Here is a 23,739-nt window from a genome sequence, read left to right as displayed (position 1 = left end):
GCACACATAAAGGTCGATATCCTCAGCATTAGTGAGCTGAAATGGACTGGTATCGGCCATTTAAATCTGACAATCACATAGTTTACTATGCCTGGAATGACAAGTTGAAGAGGAATGGAAAACAAAATCAAATCTTTCAACAAAATGGTGCAGCACTGGAGGCACTCAGTTATCTTTGCCAAGACATTTGGAAGAAGGGTGGGTACCTGGCCAACTGATTGGATGGGATCCATATTTGTGTACCTAACAACAGCAAATCGACTCAACGGCACTTACTAACAGCAATGTAAAACTTGTGCACGTAATTAACCCTCACTACAATATAAAATGAGTTTTAATGGTGGGTGTTGTAGGATAAGTACTGGAGTGCTAACTGTAAGGTCAGTCGGCAGTTCAAACCCACCAGCTGCTCCTTGGAAATCCAATACTAGGTTGATATGAGTCAGAAGCAACCCGACAGCGACATCTCTATGTGTACCTGAAATCTCTTGCCTTTTAGTAAAATATATAACAAGACTGCTATTCCTGATGATATTTTTATTTTATCTGGTTTAAACTATGACATCCTCTGAGATTTCAAGATTAAATATCACAGAATTGTAGCAACATTCCTAAAACAGAAAGTTCACTTACATTCTCACAAAATAAACCTGATTTATGAAGAAGTATCTTTTAGTACAAAGGAGCTCTGGTAGCGTAGTGGTTACGAATTGGGCAAGAGATGATAGCGTTTATCTGACTTCCTCAGGTTTCCAAGAGTGAAGGAGAGAATCAAACTCAAGATTAACCCAAGGCAGATTCCTATGAAGCAAAGATTAGACATGCCTCTATCCTAAAATCTTTTTATCCTATTCTGACACCAGCCTTTCCTCTCACAGCACTCTCTGCTTCACATCTGGGTTCAATAATCCATTGCAGTGGCCACACAGAACTCACAACAATACTCACAATTATGGGGGTTTATTAGAGAAGTGAACAGGGTACAATTCAGGATCAGAAACATCTCAGGATGCAGCTGTTGTTGTCAGAAACACCTCTTCTCTGCCGTACTGAAAGCATGCCTCATTCTTGTCTCCAGCCTCTCAGTTATGAGCCCTCAGCCTTTGCCCTGATCCCACAAGTGTTACAAAGTTCCTTCAGCCAGTCTGTAAATACCCAAAGGGCACATTCTACCAGCCAGCGTCCTCCCTGTAGGCACTCAGCTTTACTTTGTCCCTGGGCCTAGAAGCCCGCAGCTGCTCTGTCTCTCCATACCACCACCTCTGCCACCACCTCTGCTGTTCCTGTTTTTCTCATGCTCTTCTTTCTTGATGGTCCTCTGATCTTGTTTCTGCCATGGCTCCTTTTAAAACTTAGTGAAGGATAACCACAAAACTTAGTGATATGGCATAACTACCAATCCCAACATTTGAGTCCTGTAGCTAGGCACTGGATTGCAAACCACAAAGTCCGCTGTTTGAACCCACCAGTTGCTCTGTGGGGAAAAGATGAGACTTTCTGCTCCCACAAAGATATAAAGCTTTGGAAACCCTATGCAGGGTCCCTTTGAGTAGGAACTGACTCGGTGGCACTTAACAACAACAACCCAGTCACTTGGTGTTTATTAAGACGATGTTGGATATTAAATAAATTCAAGGTATCACACTTAGAAAATTACTTCCAAAGAGTTTCAGGGTCCTGACTTCAGACCATCATCACTTTCTGTATACCAAGTGGTTCTGTGTAGGTTACAGTTAACTGCTAGATACGTTTCCATCCATCAAGTCTTACTGGAAACAGTAAGATGAAAAAGAAACATAGATTCAAAAATCTCTATTCACTGTCCAATGGCCTATTATTCAGCCAGCTTTCTACATGCAGAAAGCCTTCATTAATGAAATACACCATTAAGGATGACATGACTCATATAACAAATTTTACGTCAGCTCCTTCAGGTCCAATATCTGTATCTAGAAATATCTGTGCTGTTAGTTATATGTTGCTATGGGAATGTAATGGTATTGAGTATAACAAATACATGTGTTTTCATGTGAAACATTCCCTTTGAATGTATCAAATTAGATAAATAAAGAAGAGATAAGGGGCAAGAGAAGGAGTTCTGGTAGCATAGTGGTTATGAATTGGGCTGCAAACCTTAAGGTCAGCAGTTCGAAACTATCAACTGTTCTGCAGGAGAAAGATGAGGCTTTCTGCTCCTATAAAGATTTACAGCCTTGGAAACCTTGTATAGGGTCGCTATGAGTTGGAACCAACTCCACAGCACATCACCACCACCACCAGGGGACAAGAGAGTAATGGAATGGATTTTCATTTCACTGTGATGTATAACATTCTGAAGGACTGACTCTCTATTTGGCAGAAAAGTAAATGTGCCCGGAAGTTACAGTCAACACCTTGGCCTGACATCAGTGGACTATATAATCTCCAGGCAGATTTGAGGCATTTTCTGGATGATGCTTACCACTTCTCTCCACTCTAACCTGCTCCCTCAGTTGGGGGCCTAGTCTCTGTCATTCCCAACCATTTTTTAACCCTTCTAGGGTATTTGAAAAAGCTGCATAGATCTTCCTTTTAAATATTCCATTTTGACAATGAATGTTGGTATTGATGGTGAACATTGGTCTCCAGATTTTTCTATCCCAAACCTTTCAAGACTGTACAGCCAAGTGTATGTTTTTAAAGTCTACATTACACACTGCAGAGTTTAGTTTAAAGTCTACATTACACACTGCAGAGCTCAGTTTAAAGTCTACGTTACACATGCAGAGCTCAGTTTAAAGTCTATTTTACGTACTGCAGAGCCCAGTTTAAAGTCTACTTTACGCACTGCAGAGCCCAGTTTAAAGTCTACATTACACACTGTAGAACCCAGTTTAAAGTCTACGTAACACACTGTAGAGCCCAGTTTAAAGTCTACGTAACACACTGCAGAACCCAGTTTAAAGTCTATGTGACGCATTGCAGAGCTCAGTTTAATCGTTGGGCAAATGAAGTTGGACAAGATAGTCAGAGATGGTCAGAGCAGGGAGATCCTTGAAAATCATGGTCTCTGAGGACCAGACACTGGGCTAGGTCTTGTAGATAAGCACAAATCAAGAGCTTTGCTAATGGAATTGCCTGACTAATGAAGGAGCTAGATCTGGATAGAAATTATGACAAAGTCATAAATACTACCATAAATACTGTGCTCTAGAACTCAGCTCTACCTAGAGAGTTCTACACCTAATCACTTCCAAATGATAATAAGAGCACATTAGATACAGAGGTCTATGTATTCACAGGGAAGACAAGTGTCATGTGGTCAACACCAAAAGAACACATCCAGGACTACTCACAAGGGAGAAATCAAAATGGTTGAGAAACTCCATGATTTGGACTTTCAGTCTCTAGAACTGTGAGAAAATAAATGTTTGTTTCAGTGTTTTTGGTGTTTCTGTTACAGCAGCACTAGGAAACTGTAGTAATTCCCCCAAAGCATTATGCACAGCTGCTGTTTTTAATATTATAAACCCAAAGTGCTACTGCCTGAGACCTGTCAGCATTTAAAGTTTCTTTCATTCATTCTTCTCATCATGACCTAGCTGAGAAGTGAAGAATCCCTTGTTTCTGAATTGACAAATGGAATCTCTAAATGAGCAAGAAGGCATGAAATTTCAGGCACAGTCTCTCTCCTAATTCTTCCCTGTCTGCTTTGCTCTTGTGCTCACACTCAACCTCACTCTAAAAACAATTCTGGTCCTGGGCAGAGTCTATATGAAGCCATTATCTCAGAAAACACTGGTTCAGAATGAAACTCCCTTCTTCCATGATAGCTTCTGCCTATTACCCCAATCTTTTCCTAGCACCACCTCTTGGCGTAGATTCCTACACAACTATGTCACTAACCTTGACATGTCTTTCTGTTCCTGTTGAGCTACATGATTTGGACTTGATCTATGCTCTTCCTCATCTTTCAAGCCTGACTTGACTCTTCATAGGTCCACTGTATCCTATTGCCACTCTAGCCCAAAGGAAAAGGACATCTGAGTTCTAAACTCTAGTTTGGCACCATCTATGTGACTTCACGTATAAGAGTTGTGACACAAGGAGCTGTAATGAATCATCTCTAGGTCTCTTAGAATTCTGAAACTCTGGGAAGCAGGGAACTTCTTTCCTGCTTCCCCTGCCCACCCACAACCCCCCAAGAATACAAAGTGCTGTAACATATGGGTATGACCCCATCACCATTTAAAAAGAGATGAACTTGAAAAGATTGCACAATTTTATCATTATTTGCACCACATTTTAGAGTTTACAGAGTGTCCAAAGCAATGTGTTCAGATTCTTATTTTATGGCTGCATAGCTGTATTCTCAGCATTTGGAGGTAACTCCTCTACGTACGCGGCAGGAAAATGGCCCTTCTTGCCATTTAAAGATCCAAACCACCATCCTTCTTCTTTTTTCTCATGTATGGCCACAATGTCGCCTGTAGGGTTGGGGGAGGGGAAACATATTTAGTTGGAACTTCAAATGGGTCTCCACAGTCTAAGCGCATGACTGAGCTTACTGGGTAAGCCATTTTAAAGGGAATTCCACTTTCAAGGAGTTGCTTGTTAGCATCTTCTGCATTTGATTCGGATGAAGAAGAATTTCTTGAGTGCTTACTGTGCATAAAGCAGACAATGCAGAGAATACTAAGAGTAAGCTAATGGACTATGGTGATATGCCATTAAATAATTTGAATAAAAAGAAAATCATGGATTGTACGACATTCTAATGACACCTAACTCTCTTTGCATTAGCTAATGAGTCATCACCCAACTGTTTCTCAGTGTGCATGATTGAACGGTTTCACTTGTTGTAGCCCATGATCATTTGGTCTGTTGTGCGTCTTTGCTGTCATAACATTCGTCACAAGACAGCTTCTCTCCATCACAGTTGGCTTCCAAAATCCCAACACAAAACTTTACACAGAAATATAGTTACCTAACACCTTGTGTAACCTTGGTAAACCATCAGCTTGAAGATGGTATTTTAAGCTGTTACTGAGTTGACCCTGGAAACCTGGTGTATCACTGTAGGATAAGCACTGGACTGCTAACTGCTAGGTCTGCAGTTCAAATCCATCAGCTGCTCCCTGGAAACTCTATACAGTTTTGTTTTGAGTTGGAACTGACTTGATTGCACTGACAACAACAATGGCCACTCTGTGTATCACGAAACGAAATGCTGCCAGTCCTGTGGCAACCCCGTGATCAGCTGCAGATTTGATCAGATAGTTGCCAACTATAGGACTAGACTTTCCTCTTAGTCTGGAAGCGCTACTGAAATCTGTTCAACATCATAACAACACATAAATCTCCATGCTTTGGCTGCACATGAGGTGTGCCCACCAAGAATCAAACCCAGTCTCCCACATGAAGGTGACAATTCTACCACGAGACCAGCAATGCCCTCATAATCTGAAGAAAACACTGCTTTTAAGCAATGATTCAAAGAAATAGAATTTGTAAGAAACACATGACTCTTCTCCAAGTCTCTTAATTTTTTTTTTTTTTAAATACCATTCTCGAATAAATAACCCTAAAGCTTAACTCTGTGGCCCAAATCCTCTAGTTAAGCACCATCTTTTGTAAGACAGATTCCTTTCTGGCTGCTTTCTGCACAACAAAGCAGGAACATTTGTCTCCTTCTAGATCTAAAAGCTACTTTCCTTTTCTTCCCATCGTTCTGATGTAATTTTCCAGTCTTTCTCTCATTTCTGCTGCATTTTTCCCCCAGTAGGACAAAAGACACTGCTTAGTCCTCTTTCATTTTTCATTAGTCATAAATCACTATTTGTTCTTGTAGGAGATTACTTTGTCTAATTTTTTTCCCCTCTAATGAATTCTTTCAGATCAGTAGATTGTTTGATGAAATCTATTACCAGGAATTGAAACGAATGATTTAAAATCTTATTGCCAGCTTTTCTAAACTTCCACCATCCTGGTTTCATTTAAAAGAATCACTTTAAATAGAATATAATGCATAAGTAGGCTTTTCAGCCAACTGAGAAGAGAAAACAAACGAGATAATTTATTGTATAACTTTGTAATTCAAACTTAGAACCCTTAAGTTCCAGATGTACACAAACCATGGCATCTGGGGACTGTGTTTTTTTAAATTTATATAGAAAATTGTTGTTGTTAAGTGCTATCGAGCTAGTTTCAACTCATAGTGATCCTGCCTAAGGTTTTTGAGGAGCCACTGGTGAGTTTGAACTGCCAACCTTGCGTTTCAAACTGACCTTGCGGTCAAGTGCTTATCCTACAGTGCCATACCAGTACTCACATATAGAAAGTAGGCATACAAAATTTCACTTGTGTACTTATTACATACTATGCATTCAAAAACTAGAAAATGAATAAGGAAGGCAGAAGAATTGATGCCTTTGTATTATGGTGTTGGTGAAGAATATTGAATATCCTTGACAGAAGAATGAACAAATCGATCTTGAAAGAAGCACAACCAGAATACTCCTTAGAAATGGGGATAGAAAGACTTAATTTCATGTACTTTAGACATGTTATCAGGATGAACTAGTCCCTGGAGAATGACTTCATGGTAAAAGTTGAAGATGAGTGAAAAAGAAGATCTTTAACAAGATGAATTGACACCGAGGCTGAAGCAGTGGGGTCAAACATCGCAGTGATTGTGAATATGACAGAAAACCATATGAATATGACAGTACTTAGGGTCACTATGAGTTGGAACTGACTCAATGGCATATAACAACAACCTACCTGTACAAACCTTAGGGTAAGATAATGATCAATGCAATCACTTCAATAATGCTTCAAACTGTTAAGTAAAGGCAACACTGATCCCAGATGAATGTAGGAAAGTGCCTCCTTGTGCTTCCCTTTTTCTAGCCTTTTCTTATATCTGAGCTACAAGAAAAGAAGTCTGGCTGGTAATGTGAAAAGGAAGCATCTACGAGTCAACAACAGATATGTGGTGCCCTTATTGTTTGGCTTTAAAGCCACCTTGGATTTCTGTTACCTCTGGGATAGTAAGCCTTCTTTTAGGACACAGCTTTTTCTGGTTCGCCCCTCCATTTCCTAATCTTTGCCTTAGCTTTAGCATACAAATGTAATTGCCAACTGGTTATATAAAGGCTTTTTCTTGTTTGGTAATGTTGAGGTCTGTATGCCCCATTACATAATAGCTTCCCATAGCTTTCCATATTCGATAAATATTTGTGAAACAACGAAGGAACTCTGATTCCTTAGATTGGCCATCAAACACTTTCCTGGGAAGCATTAAGCTGGGAGTCTGTTGAGCAGGGTTCTAGATCTTGTTCTTACACCAAGTCAGGAGAGAAGTCATTTCACCTTCCTGGGTGTCTAGATTTAAAAAACAAAAAAACGGGAGGCAGAACTACATCTTTAGTGCCTTAATATGACTGACATTCTACAGCAATGTGGCACTGTGATTAAGAACATAACTCTAGACCCAGGGTGCCTGGGTTCAACTCCTGTGCCTCCATCACTGGTCACTTTGACAAAAGTATTTAATCCTTCAGGGGCCTCCGTCTCTTCAGTTATAAAATAGGAATAACTAGCAATGGAGACTTCAACAGGTTTTTAGTGAAGATTAAATTGTATCATGTTCCCACATATAATAAGCAGAGTAGCTGCTAATTGTTACTACTGTGTGTGTTTTAGTACTAGATATACTTTATCTTTATCTTCTAGAAATGGTAGTTGTATAAACTTGAACTCATTTAACATGGCAACTGCAATACTAAGATAGGGATTTATTCATGTTAAAGATCTCAACAAAAAAGATGATCTAAATATTTGAGAATGTTTCTTACCTTTTTCCAAGTTCAATTCATCCTCTTGCCTGGCTTGAAAAGCATATAAGGCTTTGCAGAGATTGTTCCCAAGCTGGGCCACACCAGAGGCTGAAAGTTGGATCAAGTTGTAATTTATTAATACTGTGTTGGTAGGCTAGATGGATGTGACTGGAAGCTTTTTAGTTATTTAACAGTTTGGAGAAGAGTTTAAATATATTGAAATGTTCTCAAAAGGAATGTTAATAGTGTTATATGTTATCCATTCCTTGATTCAATAACACTTAAGACATATCTACTATGTGTATGGTACTAAAAATATTATATAACCAAGACCCATATTATGATCCAGAAAGTAGGTTAGAAGAAAATAATTACTATAGCAGTAATAATAATACAGATGCCAACTTTAGAAGATTGTTCCCCATATGAACTCAATACACATCAGTTAGATAACGTGTGTTACATGCATCAGTTACATGCATGTTTTGGGACACACTCGCCAGTGATACCATTCAATGTAGATAGGGGATGCTGAGGGAATGTGCTGTTCTCAGCATCTCATAGTGTTCGTGGATCTGCTTCTCAAGCAATGCAAAAGTGACCTTTTAATACCCTTTAATTACGAATCGGGCTGCGAACCTTAAGGTCAGCGGTTCGAAACTACCAGCTGCTCCGCGGGAGAAAGATGAGGCTTTCTACTCCTGTAAAGATTTACACCCTCAGAAACCCTATACAGGGTTGCTATGGGTCGGAACCGACTCGATGGCACATAACAACAGCAACAACAACAATATGAATACAAGACATTAATATATATTGTCTTGGGGCTCACTGGAACTTTTTTTTTCTTTGCTAGTTTCTAGTCAAGAAACTAGAGTCGAGGTTATGGTAATTATATATATAGTAGAAAAATGATGGACACCTGATGTGTCTGCACCTGTGTGTACATCTGCACATGTGTGTATGACATGTGTGTGTTTCAGAAAGTAAGGGTAATTGTGTATAGATAAACAAATCCCATGTGTGACCCTGACAAACCACCCAGCTTACCATGTTTCTCCCAGAGGGGACAAGATTTCCTTGGAAGTTTGGAGGAAGTTGTGGAGAGAGAGCTGCCAAGCTCCACACAATAGCTTTAAGGTGATTGTGTGGACAGCAAATTGCAAGTTGTTGGTATGAAGTGAATGTCGGTTATCTGGCATTGGAAGCACTTCCTCATATTATAAAACACTTTTCCTTCCTGCCTGCTTCCTTTGTACACCCACTACGTTATACGCACACACACATAAAGTTACAGATTCTGGCAAGTTAATTCTAACAAATTAATCTCTCCTCATTAGAATGTGAATGTCTTTGAGATATTTGTCAAGGTTGTTCTGAAAATAAAACTGAAATGTGACAGACAATATGCTGGACTGATAAGTGGCATCCCAAGATAACTGTGGGCACGGAGGTACCTAAAGATGATGAGGGACGTGGACTGTTCTGCCTACCAGAAGAAGCCTTGCTCACAGCATTCTTGAATCTCTTCATCACAAAAGGCCGAGATATTTGCACATAACTATGTGTCTGTTCCTGCTCAAATAGTAAAAAAACAAAACAAACCAAAAGAGTCATTTTTATCAACATTGCCATTGCACACAGTCATAAAAAGTAATTCTTGGTGGGTTTCCTTTGGAATTTGTTCATTTTAAGGGATCTAATTTAATAAATGTCTAAACTCGACTAGAGTCTTTTGTTTCTAAAGTCTAATATTTTTAGAATTAGGTAATTACTATATTGTATACCCTGTATTTGCCACTCTGACCTATGTATACTTCTTACAACTCAAAACTGAGTTGACTCTGACTCCTGGCGACCCCATAAGGCTTTCAAGAGCTGATGTGGTGGGAGTAAATGCCAGCCTACCTTCTGAGATGCCTCAAACCTCTAAGCTTTCAGCTAGCAGTTGAGTGCCTTTACTGTTTGTACCACCCAGGTCCTCTAGGCCCAGTAATATTTATAGCTTTACATGTACAAAATTTAATTCATTTCAATACAATTGAAATGATTCCAATTCTAAGGGTTAGAGACCATTTTAGAGTTCTTGAACCACTTTGAAAGAAAACTATCCTTCATTGCAAGATGGCTACAGCTCACTTTTCTGACATATAATGAAATTCAGTACTATGCTTATATGTTCACATGCTCATCCTCAGTTCCTGAAAACTGTGTGTGTGAAGTTTTAAATTGTACTCATGCATTGTCTATATTGGAGTCTTGGTATGGTGCTGTGGGTTAATGCATCAGACTGCAAAGCCATTTGAACTGCAAGGTCAGTGGTTCAAGCTCACCAGCTGCTCCTTGGAAACGCTATACAGGGTCCTATGGGTTGGAACCGACTTGATGGCACTTAACAATAGCAACAACATTGTCTATATTATATCCGATGCTGCTACTGCTATTTGCCAAGGAGTCAATTCCAACATAGCAACCCAGTGTAGGGTTTCTAAGGCTGTAAATCTTTATGGGAGCAGAAAGTCTCATCTTTCTCCCATAGAGCGGCTGGTGGACTCGAACTGCTGATCTGTGGTAAGCAGCCTAATGCATATGCTAAACACATAAAAATAATGCAGAACCTCACAATTTTTGCTAGTTTGAATACTAAAATTTTGATTGTATAGAATTTATACTATAAAAGCAAATGTGAAGTTAAGATACAAAGAGGAAGGCAAAGGAATTCAAAATATTTTAAACCCTCACAATAATTTAGTAAACAAGGAATTATTCAGTTGTGTTTAGTTCTTGCTTAAAAGACATACAAACATATGTTAAAATCCCACAATTAGTAGTTAGGACCCATAACATAACACATAGACTTCATACATTTTACCTTTTCTTTCCACTTGAAGATGCAGGTGCTACAAGGATGTCTGGGTTTAGGTTTTTGCTCAAGTTCTGCTAATACTGACGACAGTTTATAGGCATTTGCTTGCAAAAGGTCTAGCTTCAAACTGGTCTGTGGATACATTCATTTGACCATATGAGTAAATTTATAGAAAATGAGGCACAACTGGATGAATAAAGGATGCCTTTAAGCACCCTACAGGAAAGCCTTAATTATTGAATATGCCTTATTCTAGACAAGACAGGATACAAAGAAACCATTTTATAAGTACACTTGGGGGCTTCAAAAAGTTTATGGAAAAAATTCCATTATCTTTACATTTCATTTGTCCATGAACTTTTTGAAGACGCTCCCGTGTGTGTGTGTGCGTTGGTGTGTGTGTGTGTGTGTGTGTGTATATATATATATATATATATATATATATATATATAGTTTGTTAAGTAACTTTGAGTTGGTTTCTGACTCTTAAAGACTCTATAGGGCTTCCGAGTCATTTAAAATCTTTGTGGGTACAGAAAGCCTCATCTTTCTCCTGCAGAGATTCTGGCAGTCTCAATCCCCCAACCTTATTGTTCAAAGTCCAGTGTTTAGTGTGCAACACATATACATATAGAATAAGTCTTGATGTGGTGCTGTGGTTAATGCTCTGGGCTGCAAAGTCAGTTTGAACCTCAAGGTTTGTGGTTCAAGCTCCCAAGCTGCTCCTCAGAAACTCTATACTGGGTCATTATGGGTTGGAACTGTCTTGATGGCACTTAAGAACAATAACAAATATATACATATAACTAAACCTAAACCAAACCCACTGCCCTCAAGTCGATTCCAACTCACAGTGACCCTATATAGGATTTCTGAGACTGTAAGTCTTTATACAGCATCATCTTATTCCCACAAAGAGGCTGGTGGATTTGAACTAATGATCTGTGGTTAGCAGCTGGTGAGTTTGAACAGTCAACCTTAAGGTTAGCAGAACAGCGCCTAACCACAGCGCCACCTTATATATCTGCATTTTGTGACAATGAATAACTTCTCAATTTTCATGTAAGAAATGAAAAAGGAGAGTCTATGTTGCCTGCAGAAAGTAGATTTTAGGTTGACCAATTGAGTCATATTGTGAACTGAGGTATTGTGAACAGACCTGGAGTAACATCACACTAAAATGAGTGTGATTTTTTTGAAGGAGTTCCTATATTACCCAGAAAGTTTGAAGTACACGTTTGGACATTGGAAACAATATTCAGGGGCATTTACATATAGAAATAAGGAGTGACACTAAGGCTATATACCCAATGTCTTCCTAGTCTTGACCTTGAATTGGAAATTTTATAGTCATTTCTTTGTCAGTTTTTGTTCAATCAGGGTAGAAAACTAAAGTTGCCCCCAAACAAAACCAATTGCCATCAAGTTGAATCCAATTCATGGAGTTTCAGAGGAGACTTGTACTCACTAGGGCACACAATGCTTTCAGAAGCAGATGACCTGGTCTTTGCTCTGAGGCACCTCTGTGTGGGTTCAAATTGCAGCTCAGCACTTAGCCATTTGCATAACCCAGGGACTCCAGAGTGGTCCCAGGTCCCTTTAAATGCCAGGGTTAAATCCAGATGCTTTTCTGAAAGCAGATCCCTTTCTTTATGTCACTTGTGTTTACTGGGTTAAAGTACACTTTGTTTCTAGGCCCTCCAAGGTTCTATTTCAGACACAGTTCTTTTCCTAGGAGGACATTAAAGCAAACATTTCTAGGTAGCTGGAGATTTCCAGATCCCTCATCCTAATTGTTGAGAGGTTGACCCTCTAAATGGACTAGATTGTTCTATGTCATGAGAAAGGAAAGGCAAACAGAGGTGAAATGGGCCAGGAAGTAAGTTTTCTAAAAATAGTACGAGGCAATTGCACTCTGCAAATATTTACCTCATTCATTAACGCTGCCATGTCTTTCTGGCTCTTTCCATCAGAGCAGGAGAAGTTGCTGGAGTCTGCAGTTAGCATTCGGTCCAGGCCTGAAATGGAATCATGCTCTCAATCACCCATCCATGATGGCCTGATGTGACTCGGCTGGAAGTCGGTCACACTCAGAGGGAGTCTGAACCCTATGTGGCTGCAGAGGCTTCTGTATGCGGTCGGTCATTACTAAATCTCACGGAATGGATGACAGTCCATTTGTCTTTACTTTGTGGCTGCGGAGGTTTCTGTATGAGGTTGGTCGTTACTAAATCTCACGGAATGGATGACAGTCCATTTGTCTTTACTTTGTGGCTGCGGAGGTTTTTGTATGAGGTCGGTCGTTACTAAATCTCACTGAATGGATGACAGTCCATTTGTCTTTACTTTCATCTAATGAGCACTGAGAAGTGCTGATGCTTCAACTGTTCTAATTGTTATTCCCCAAGATCAAGCTTTGAATTCCTTTCTGTTGACCCGCAATGTTAGGTCGTTCCTGACATTACCACAATGTTAGGCTCCTTCTTACATTTCTAAACATTTTGCTGTCTTGGATTTGCTATCAAGTATTACAATGTGATATGTTTATTTCGGACTACATAAAACAAACTACCCACATACTCCGATGTTATGTGATTTTTAACATCTGCACCACTTTAGACTTAACATGCCTGACTTCTGAGCATAGGACTGGAGAGGAATAATTTTTACATCATTTAGAAAGTTAGTTGGATTTTGCTTTTAATAAAAGAAGGAAACCTTTACCATACTAGGTTTGTCATGTTTGAAATTAAATGAATTGATCCTCATTCCTGCCTATTCCCAAGACAATAAAAATGCTGTATTTCTGAAAGTGGTAGTATAATTCTTCTGCTACCACCACCCACTGCTGTCGACTCAATTCTGACTCACAGATACCCTATAGGACAGAATAGGTTGACTGTCCACTGTCAGCTAGCACTGTCAGCTAGCACTCCAGCTGAGTAGACAGTCTCAGCTATGTCCCTTGGAGCAGCCAGTGGCTTTTTACCATAACCTTGAGGTTAGCAATCCCAAACTCAACCCACTATACCACCAGGGTTCCTTAATTCTTAGATTGTTGTGGTTGCTAAGTGCTGGTTACTTGTTTCCGACTCACAGAGACCCTATATGGGCTTCTGAGGAGCCACTGGTTAATTTGAACCTCTGATTTTTTGCTCAGTACTCCTGTGCTTATTTTATAGCGCCACACCAGGATGGCATTAATTCTTACATAGTTCTTGTAAATAGACCAAAATGTCAGTTAAAATTTTCTGCTTTCTTTTCTTCTATTTATTTTTCCTTAGTCATACAAACGAGATGATCCCTGAGCCAATCAGCAAAAGTAGAAATAATTCTAATGCTCAGTGAAACTCCTCAGCATAAAACCTTCCATGATTGGGTCATTAAATATTTAATTGCATACCTTCTCTGTCTTTTGAGGCTTTTTCAATATCTCTTTGCAATCTCAACAGTTTTGATTTTATTGAAGACTTCCGTCTTTCTTTATCCATTGCATTGTTAGGATCTTCCTCCTTTAGAAAAAGGGAAGAAAAAAAAGTTTAACAACTTATGAAGAAAAAAGTCTGCATTGCTATTTCCAGTTGTATAGGTGCTTCCATTCACTAACTTTAATTCTTACTTTTTGTAAAAAATAAAATTAAAAGCAAGTTTTAATCTACAGTAACTTTTGGTTTTACACAGATTGTTTCACTGTCCCACACTTGATTAATCAGAATATGTCCCCTTCCCCTTTAGTATATAACAGAACATTTTCTCTCATAGAGCCTTATTTATAACATTGGTGTTGTTAAGTGCCACTGAGTCAGCTCTGACTCATAACAACTGTGTACAGGATTTCTGAGGAGCGGCTGGTGGGGCTGAACCTCTGACCTTGTAGTTTGCAGTCCAGTACTGATCCTACTGCACACATTTAATAAATAAGTCTACCTGTGGGGTACTTATTACTTCTTATTTAGCTCTGGAGTTCCTGGGTAGTGCAAATGGTTAATATGCTCGGCTGCTAATGGAAAGGTTAGAGGGTTGAGTTTTCACTTCAGAAGTGCCTCAGAAGAAAAGCCTGACTATCTACTAAAATAATTACAATCAGCCATTGAAACTCTTATGGAGCACAATTCTACTCTGACACATATGAGATCACCATGAATTGAAACCTACTTAATGACAGCTGGTTGGGTATTAATTAATCTTTATTCATGTTAGAGTCCTTTAATGACCTATATATGTACATGCACCATATGTTTACTGAGTGCTGTATTGGCTAGGAACTGGGAACATAGGAGCTAAAACACATTCTGTACAGAGAAGGTTTATTGTTTTGTTTAGCCTTGAAACACAACATTAAAGAGAACTTGCAATGCAGGCCAACCTTCATTCAATGCAGCATAAATGGTGCAGACAGAAATTGTGTGATCCACTGGGCTGGAAAACTTTAAACAGGCTAGAAAACTTAATCAGCTCTCTTTCTGATCAACTGGAAGGAGGGCAAAGGGTATTCTAGGCATATAAACAATGTGAGCAAAGGACAGAGGGAAGGCTATGTGAAAAGTACCAGGAACAATGCATAGACTAGTTGCTTGAGCAAAAATAGTGAAAGGAAACATTGTCTCCATAGCTCTAGCCAGATTTGAAGACTAGAGTGGGGATATGAGGATTCACTACCAGCCTCTTAGCTTTCATGTGCATTATTTCAATGGTTAAATGGAAAAGGATATAATTTAAAAAAGGATAGGATTGGGGTAGAGATGTGGCTGAACATGTCTATAGCAGAGGTCCAGAAGTCTGTGCATTTGCTGCTAACAGCATATAGCAGGAGTGATGGGCTGTCACTTCCATGATTAAGCTATAAAAGACTATAAAGACTGCAGCTTCCCTGTTGGACACTCTGGCTCTCTCTTGGATTACTTGCTCTGGGGGAAGCAAGTCACTGTGTTATGAGATCCCCACATGGCAAGAAACTGATGTCTCTGGCCAAGGACATCAGCTCAATGAGAAGCAGATGTTGCCCACCTGCCATGTGAGTGAGCTTGGAAATGGATTCTCCCCTAGTAGAACTCTGTGGTAATTACAAGTCTTGATTGCAGTTTGTGAGGATACAGACTTGAACTAGACTCATCCAGCTCAGGTGATTTCCTGACCTGCATACACAGTGAGATTTAAATGTGTGTTTTAAGCTGCTGAGTCTGAAGATAATTTGTTACACAGCAATAACAACTAATACAGGCATCATGAACCATGTCTTTCTGGGGTTATTGTTGTAGAAAACAGTAGGAAGATACAGTTTAAAATCTTACTTGACATTTTCCTTTCCAGAAAAGATGGACATGTTTCCATTGCCCAATTTGTAAATCATACACCTTGTTTTTGTTTCTAAATTTATATGAACAACGAAAGTTAATTACCTTTATTTTAAAAACAAGTTGATTATAGCATTTTTATCCTCTCAAAATGAGTACATGACTAGTTTGTTTCCATTAATATAACTTCCTTCCCTTAAGTACTTACAAAGTAATCGATTAGTAGGAACTCGGATTTCTTTTCTGTAGGCAAAATTGCAGCTTCTTCTATTAAAGAATGAATATCTCTCTCGAAATCTATCTTGTTGATGGCACAGTGGATCTGGGAATGGCACTGCATTGCCAAGGAAAGCAGAAAAAGGAATTGAATACACGTTTCCTGCTAATTCTTTTTATTTTTATTGTGAACTGAGGGATAGATTACATAGGAGAACATTGGCTTTACACCATTGTTTCATTGCAATGCTTACAATCTTCTCTGTGCATCATCATTCAACCATATTTGCTTCCATTCCCTGTTTTTTTTGGGGTGAGAAGTGTACACAAAAACACTCAGGATGATATAATAATTTAAACAACCAAATGGCACATTCTGCAAGCCTGCCTCCTGGCCGCCAGCACTCAGTCCCTCTCTTTCTATGAGTCTAGAGACCTCAGCTGCTCCCTCTCTCCATGTCCTCATCTATGCCTCCATCTTTGGTGTCACTGCTTCTCTGGATAGGGTCTCACATTCTGCTTGTGCTCTTCTCCCTGTGTGATGTTAGGGTCCTTTGTTTCTGGACTGTAAGATTAACTACTCCTCATTTTTATTACAAAACAGGGAGTAGTTAATCTTACAGTCCAGAAACCTTTACAGTGTGACCGTTGCAACTAGTCATGATAACAATTACTCGCTATTGAATAATAAGAATCTTGCCCCCATTTCTTTTTACCAGACCCATCTAGACAAGATGAAAACTATTCAGTGGGGACTCTATCTTTCCCCGCACACTCTGAAACTAAACTCCCTTTTGAAAACTGGTAAGCCAATCACTTCATGCCTTTATCGCCCCCTCATTTTAGGTAGCCAATGTCTAAGTTGTCTGTCCCTATCTACCCTATATACAGAGGGTATAGCATTGATACTTGATGTGAAGACTCCTTCCTTCTCTGTTGGTATTTTGAGCTACTACATCCATAAGTATAGGTCAAGTTCATCAAACTGCAGCAATTTACACTTGTTTCCTTTATCAAAAATTGTTGGTTTTTTTTTTTTTTTTAATCTTCCTTTAGTCAAGTTCTGATTATCAAGCCATCAAGGCGAGGTCAAATGGGTACTATCTGCCAAGTTGGAGTGTTCTTGTGTGTCTCCCCTTACTTCATATCAGCTGGATGCTTTACTCTCAGCTCTGGCCCTCTGTGGCTATATCTTTGTCCATGGGCTCAGGCATCCCCAGGTCTCACCACACTTTGCATCAACCATCCCTTCTTCTTCTCTCTCTCATCTCCAGGTCAACAGGTGTCTATGGAACATGGTTGAACTCAGCCTATTTCTTAATTGCTGCCTTTCCCTCTCTTCCACTCACCAGTAGACCAATGTGGTCCCAGCAAGTTTACATGTCTGCTCATTTGTTCCCTTTGAGTTTCAGTCTTGGAGAGGAATTTGCCCTGAAGGGACCAAATTGCTTGCCTTGATAACTTCCTGGCAACAACTTGCTTGTTCTTGTTGTAGCCAATCATACTGACATTTTTTGTTTTGTTTTTTTTCCTGATGATCTTTCTTTGAAGTTGTGTCTTCTGTTGCTCTAGCTGGTCCAGGCTGGTCTGCTTGGCCTTTCTAGTGGGAATGTCCCACCTCAAAAGGTTCTGGATGGGGCTCAGGATTCCACTGCAAAGGCTCTGCAAGAAGCCTATTTCACTGGACAAGTTCTAGAACCCCTTTTAGGTATTCCAATCATTTATAGGCTGAAGACGGACTTACAAGCTTTCTATAATCATGTTTCCCGACATTCCTTTCTATCCCACTCAAGTGTCTATTTTACAGTAGTAGGCAAGGTAAACTAATATTCATAAGACAGTCGAACATCTTAATATTATTTCCCCTCTGCAGACTATGCTCCAAGCCCTGTTGTTCCAAGGTTGAGCATGCATCACTATTTACCTCTGTCCCATGTAGCCCATGCAAACCTGTCCCAGTGTTCCCCTATCTACTCTGGTCTTCCACCCCCCTGCCAATTCTTATCATGCAGATCAGAAATAGAATCGTCACTACTCACTGTGTTCAAGGTTTGACAGAAGACAGAAACATGCTGGTTGTACTGGTTTAAATTATTGCATAAAAGTTGGATTCTTTCCTTTTCCAGCTCCAGGATGCTCTGGAAAATATGGAAAATAATGAAGTTAGAACAGCCAATTGTAGCGCAAAATTTCAGTCACTCATTAAACATCGACACTCATGCAGAAAGTCGGAGTAAACTGTTGCAACAATTAATTGTGCCACTTAATTTTGTCATATTCAAACCAACGTGGGAGGGATATCATTTGGTGTTTGTCCTACTCACCCATTTTTGTTGCTAAGTGCTGTCGAGTCGGTTCCAACTCAAAGCAACCTTATATATATGTAAGATCTCTGAGGAATGGCTTTCAGTTGGTAATCCAGTGCTCATCCTACATCGCCACACTAAGATTCCAAAACCCAAATCTGTTGCTGTCAAATCAATTTTGACTCATAGAGACCTCACAGGACAGAGTGGAACTGACCCCGTAGGCTTTCCAAGGTTGTAATCTCTATAGAAGCAAGCTACCACATCTTTCTCTTACAGAGCAGCTGGTGGCTTTGAACTGCCTAGCAGCCTAATGCTTTTTACCACTGTGACTTATGGAATCATTAGTGGTTAGTGGTTCCATGCAGCAGACCTGTAATTAATTTGGAGCCAATTCACTTCATGTGCAGCCACCGCTCATCTGTCAGTAGACGCTTGTTTGTAACTATGATGCTGAACAGGTTTCAGTGGAACTTTTGGATTAAGATAGACGAGGAAGAAAGGACTGGTGATTGTCTTTCGAAAAGCAGCCAAAGAAAACTGTATAGATCACAATGCTATGATCTGCAACCTGTCACAGGGATGGTGCAGAATGGGGCAGCCTTGTACATGGGATCACAATGAGTTGGAGAAAATTTAATGGCTTCTACCAACAACGACTATGGTGATTGATTGAACTCACACATTTTCCTCATGCTTTTTTGTCCCAAATGTCATGTAGGCAGCTGCCATGGATTACTTGATAATCACAAGAAAGGGAAAGAAAAGGAACAAAGGAAGTACTGGAGAAAAGAGGGAGAGGTGAAGCCCATTAACACTTACGTCCATATCTTGGGTGTGCACCCAGCCACTCAATATTTTTAGAATCTTTTATAGTGCATACAGGAGTCCTGGTGTGGCACTGTAGGACAAGCATTCGACCATAAGGTCAGTTTGAACCACAAGGTTGGCAGTTCAAACTTACCAGCCACTCCTCAGAAACCCTATAAGTATCGCTATGAGTTGGAACTGACTCTACAGCACTGAACAATAACAACATAGTGCATACAGGGCATTCTGCCGGTCTAAGTAAGAGCAAAGATGATGAGACACAAAGTCTTTGCTTGAGGAAACTATCTGACAAAAGCAGACTCCCAAAGTTCAATCATATCATGTTGTTGTTGTTGTTGAGTGTCGTAGAGTCAGTTCTGACCCATAGCGACCCTGTATAGCGTTTCCGAGGAGCAGCTGGTGAGCTTGAATTGCTGACCTTGCAGTTCCAACAGCTTTGCAGTGTGGCGCATTAACCCACAGTGCCACACCAGGACAGTAGGTTGGGGGTCAAGGCCCACTTTCTGAGGTAGAAACATAGCCTCCCAATTTTGTGTGGGCTGACTAAAATTCCACAGTTAGAATTTCATGACTTTTAGCCAGGAAGGTAAGTAACGAATTGAGAGATAACACACATGCCTAGGAGTCCTGGTGTGGCACTGTAGGATAAGCGCAGTACCGCAAGGTCAGTTTGATCCTCAAGGTTGGTGGTTCAAACTCACCAGCTGCTCATTGGAAACCCTATAGACTATGAGTCAGAACAGACTTGGCAGCACTTAACAGCAACAACAACACTTGCCGTGTTAACTGTTACCATTTTAAGGAAAAATCTGTGATTAGAAATGTAGACACTCACTGTTAGCTAAGTTGTTGATTGGTTGTTTAGAGCGAATGAGACCTTGTCCAAGAAGGCTGTCGGCAGGTGTATGCAGTGACGACTCCTGGCCACTTGGGGGCAGCATGGGGCTGCCAGGTACATGCAAGATTTCTACCAAGGTGTCAGGTGTCCAGGAGAAAGTTCTCCCAGTACTATTTATATAAGGACAAGTCCTGGCATTCATTCCTTCATCCAGTGAAGTCCAGGTTGGTTGCTTGTCCACTTCAGTATCATACCCCCCACACCTCCCAACTCCACACAATAAAGAACATTTAGCAATATGGTCTTCCATGAAAAAGGCTTAGGGGCAAATGGATGGGTAACAAAATACTATAGGAAGTAATAGGAGACCGTGGGTGATATAAACAGTTCTGCAGTGAATCAAGAGGTTGGGGGTTTGAGTTCACCTAGAGGAGCCTCAGAAGAAAGATCAGGCAATCTGCTTCTGAAAAATCATCCACTGACAACCCTGTGGAGCCCAGTTCTACTCTGACACACATGGGCTGGCCATGAGTTGTAACTGGTAATGGGGAAGTAATAAGGTTGGAGTATAATCTGACATCATTGGCAGGAGTGGAGTGGGGTATGGAGTCAGGTGGAAAGTATCACAAAAATTACCTTGCCTCACGTCGCACACCTGGCCTGAGCCGGTCCAGTGCTCCTCTACGTCTTTCTGCTTACATCGTTCTCGTCTCGTTTTGTACAGTCATTTTAACGCTGCTTTTATATGTAAGTAGTACATTTGAAGGCTCAGGCAGTAACTACGAACATCTGTGCCAATAACTTGCCAATGTAGATGTTTGTGCCAAATGTCCTGACATTTGAAATGGAATGCCTGCAGCCCTGCTCCCCTATGGCTACCTTTGTAGAAGTGCCAGAAGCTATAAGTCAATGGGAGGCAAATGCCTCTGTTTCTGCTGGCCTTCTCCCCAAACCTTTCTCCAAATTCACAGGCATCAGCTATTTGAATGTGGCTGTCTGCCCTTCTGTCTCCCAGATGAAAGATTAAAGGCACAAAAGAACAACTTATCAAAAGCAATACTTCTTCAAAGTGCAGAAATCATATGCATCATAACAAATATCTAAAACAATTTCTGCTCAGTTGCTTGGGCCTCAAAATGGGACAAACTTCAAAAAGAAAGAGTTCTTGTACCATAGAAAATCATCTAGAAAGCAGCTGTTCTAGTTTAATACTAAGAGCAAAGTAAAGGAAAGAAATAGAAGTCAGGTTTTAGGAACCCTTTGCATCCCTCCTGGGTAAGAGTTTCTTTATTTTGACAAGTGTTGAGCTACTAGCATGAATTTGAGACTAGGATAACCAGTGCTGCTTGGTGGAGATGGTAATGTTTAACAGATTTTAATTACATTTCAGAGAAATCATTAAAATGATCTATGTTTGCTCACATGAAAAGAGGCTGAGATAAATTCTACTGTGCCAAAGGGAAATCCATTTCTCATTCAATGAATGATTACATTCTATTATCTCTCTTTTTGTATAAAGCAAGCGGTCGAGAAGAAGTTCTCTGGAGGACCTCAAACTGTCCTGCTGCACTTTTACAATATTCCTCACCATCAAGGTGTGGTCAGTCACCAAGAAGTAGCAGATCATCATGGTAACTCATGCTTTTCATCCAGTCTTTTCAGTTCCTGCTGTCCACGTCTTTGAATTTGTACTATAGGAAGAGTTTCTGTGACACTGTGAAAATGAAGTATGCTCTTTCGAGAGCAGTGACTCTGACACTTTGGTGTCTAGGGATCGATCACCTGCACCCCTTTCTAAAGGATCCAGAGGTTCTGATTTACATTACAGCAGTGAGGTTGGGTTTTTTTTCTTGTTGTTTTGCCTTAGAGAAGGGGCAGGAACTCTGGTGGGGCAGCAGTTAAGTGCTTGACCACTAGCCAAAAGGTCAGCAGTTCCAACCCACCAGCTGCTTCACCGGACAAAAATGTGGCCGTCTGTTTTTTTTTTTTTTTTTTTATTTCCAGTGACAGCCTTGGAAACCATGTAAGGCAGCTCTACTCTGCCCTGTAGGGTGGCTATGAGTCCAAACTGACTCCATGGTGACGGGTTTGGTTTTGGGGTTAGGGGAGGAGATCAGGAATCAGAATTTTAACAAGTGCCCCAGGGGTGCTTTTAGACATCATGCTACCTCAAGGGATCTAGAAAATAAAAAGAGTCACAAAGAAAAACATTTTTAAATGAGTTGTAATCTCCCAGAGATGACTGCTGTGAACTGTCATGCATAGAATTGTGTCCTCCCAAAATACGTGTCAACTTGGCTGGGCCATAATTCTCTGTTGTTAGGCAGTTATGCAATGATGTACTTGGGCAGTTATGTAAGGTGTAATTCAACAGTTATGTAATGATGCAGTCATCTCCAGAATGTGATCTGATATGATCAGCCAATCAGTAGTAAGAGAATTAGGATGGGATGTTACACCCTTATTCAAGTCATATCCCTAATCCAATGTGAGGGACATTTCTCTGGGGTGTGGTCTCCATCTTTTTTTTTCTCATTTAAATCTTACAAGAGGTAAGAGGAGAGAGACTCGAACAGGGAAGAGACCTCAATACCACCAAGAAAGAACAGGGAGTGGGGGTATTCTTTGGACTCAGGGTCCCTGTACTAAGGGCTTCCTAGACCCAGAGAAGACTGAGGCCAACACACGTGGAGAGCTCCAAGGTACAGTGAGTCCACAGATGTTGAAAGGACACAAAGGCCTCTCCCCAGAGCCTAGAGCCAGCACGATGAATTCGACGTCTACACTCTCAAACTGTGAGAGAAGAGTTTTCTGCTTGTTAAAGCCATCCACTTATGTTGCTTTTGTTATAGCAGCACTAGAGAACAAAGAGATTAATATTTTGGTATTTCAGTCTGGATATGTGTTTATGAAAGGAGTCTTGGTAGTATAACGATTTAACTCTTGGTTGCGAACTCAAAGGTTGTCAATTCGAATCCACCCAACAGCTCTGCAAGAGGAAGACCTAGCAATTCTCTTCCATGAAGATTACCGACTCTACGGGGCTATCCTGCTCTATCACGTCGCTGTAAATCAGAACAGACTTGGCAGCATCTAACAACAGCAAAGTGTGCCTGTATGATTTTATCCTTCTAATCATTGATCAAGTTATTCAAATCTGTATCCTGTTTTTTCACTTAACACTGCATGAGCAGCTTCCCTGGACATCAGTCTCCAAAGACATCATTTTACTTCAAAATAGTCTGCTGTGTAGGTGTGCAAGGATTCATCCAGTCATTATCTTAATGTTGGCAATTTGGGTTGTTTCCTCCCTCTGAATTTTGGTGCATTTTGATCAGAAATCTCTGTTTGCTTTCTAGCTATATGAGGACTTATTTTTCATGAACTTTTTGAAGCCCCCTCAAACTTCTGCAGGGCACATTTGTAAAAAAGAAATTACTTTCCTCAAGCTGGTTCCAGGAGACACTTGAGTTGTAAAGTCCTAGAGTAGCCACTGTATGTAATGAATCACCTTTTCTCCTCTGCATCTAGAATGATGCTTGTTGTTGTTAGGTGCCATCGAGTTGGT

At 40.3% G+C, this 23,739-nt stretch overlaps 1 protein-coding gene across 1 annotated transcript in view; it reads right to left on the bottom strand.

Moving 5' to 3' along the window:
- Positions 1 to 4,329: 4,329 nt before the first annotated feature.
- Positions 4,330 to 23,739, bottom strand: part of NOSTRIN (nitric oxide synthase trafficking) — a 58,976-nt gene continuing 39,566 nt past the window's right edge. The window contains exons 8-15 of the mRNA XM_006867036.1: positions 18,236 to 18,334; positions 16,189 to 16,314; positions 14,090 to 14,198; positions 12,616 to 12,704; positions 10,693 to 10,818; positions 9,278 to 9,395; positions 7,839 to 7,928; positions 4,330 to 4,466 (exon numbers count right to left, since the gene is read on the bottom strand). Coding sequence (XP_006867098.1) covers positions 4,330 to 4,466; positions 7,839 to 7,928; positions 9,278 to 9,395; positions 10,693 to 10,818; positions 12,616 to 12,704; positions 14,090 to 14,198; positions 16,189 to 16,314; positions 18,236 to 18,334 — 894 coding nt within the window. The remainder of the gene's footprint in view (positions 4,467 to 7,838; positions 7,929 to 9,277; positions 9,396 to 10,692; positions 10,819 to 12,615; positions 12,705 to 14,089; positions 14,199 to 16,188; positions 16,315 to 18,235; positions 18,335 to 23,739) is intronic.

This window comes from Chrysochloris asiatica, unplaced genomic scaffold (genome assembly GCF_000296735.1).
Source record: "Chrysochloris asiatica unplaced genomic scaffold, ChrAsi1.0 scaffold00099, whole genome shotgun sequence".
Lineage (NCBI taxonomy): Eukaryota > Metazoa > Chordata > Mammalia > Afrosoricida > Chrysochloridae > Chrysochloris > Chrysochloris asiatica.
This window is presented reverse-complemented; position numbering and strand designations above follow the sequence as displayed.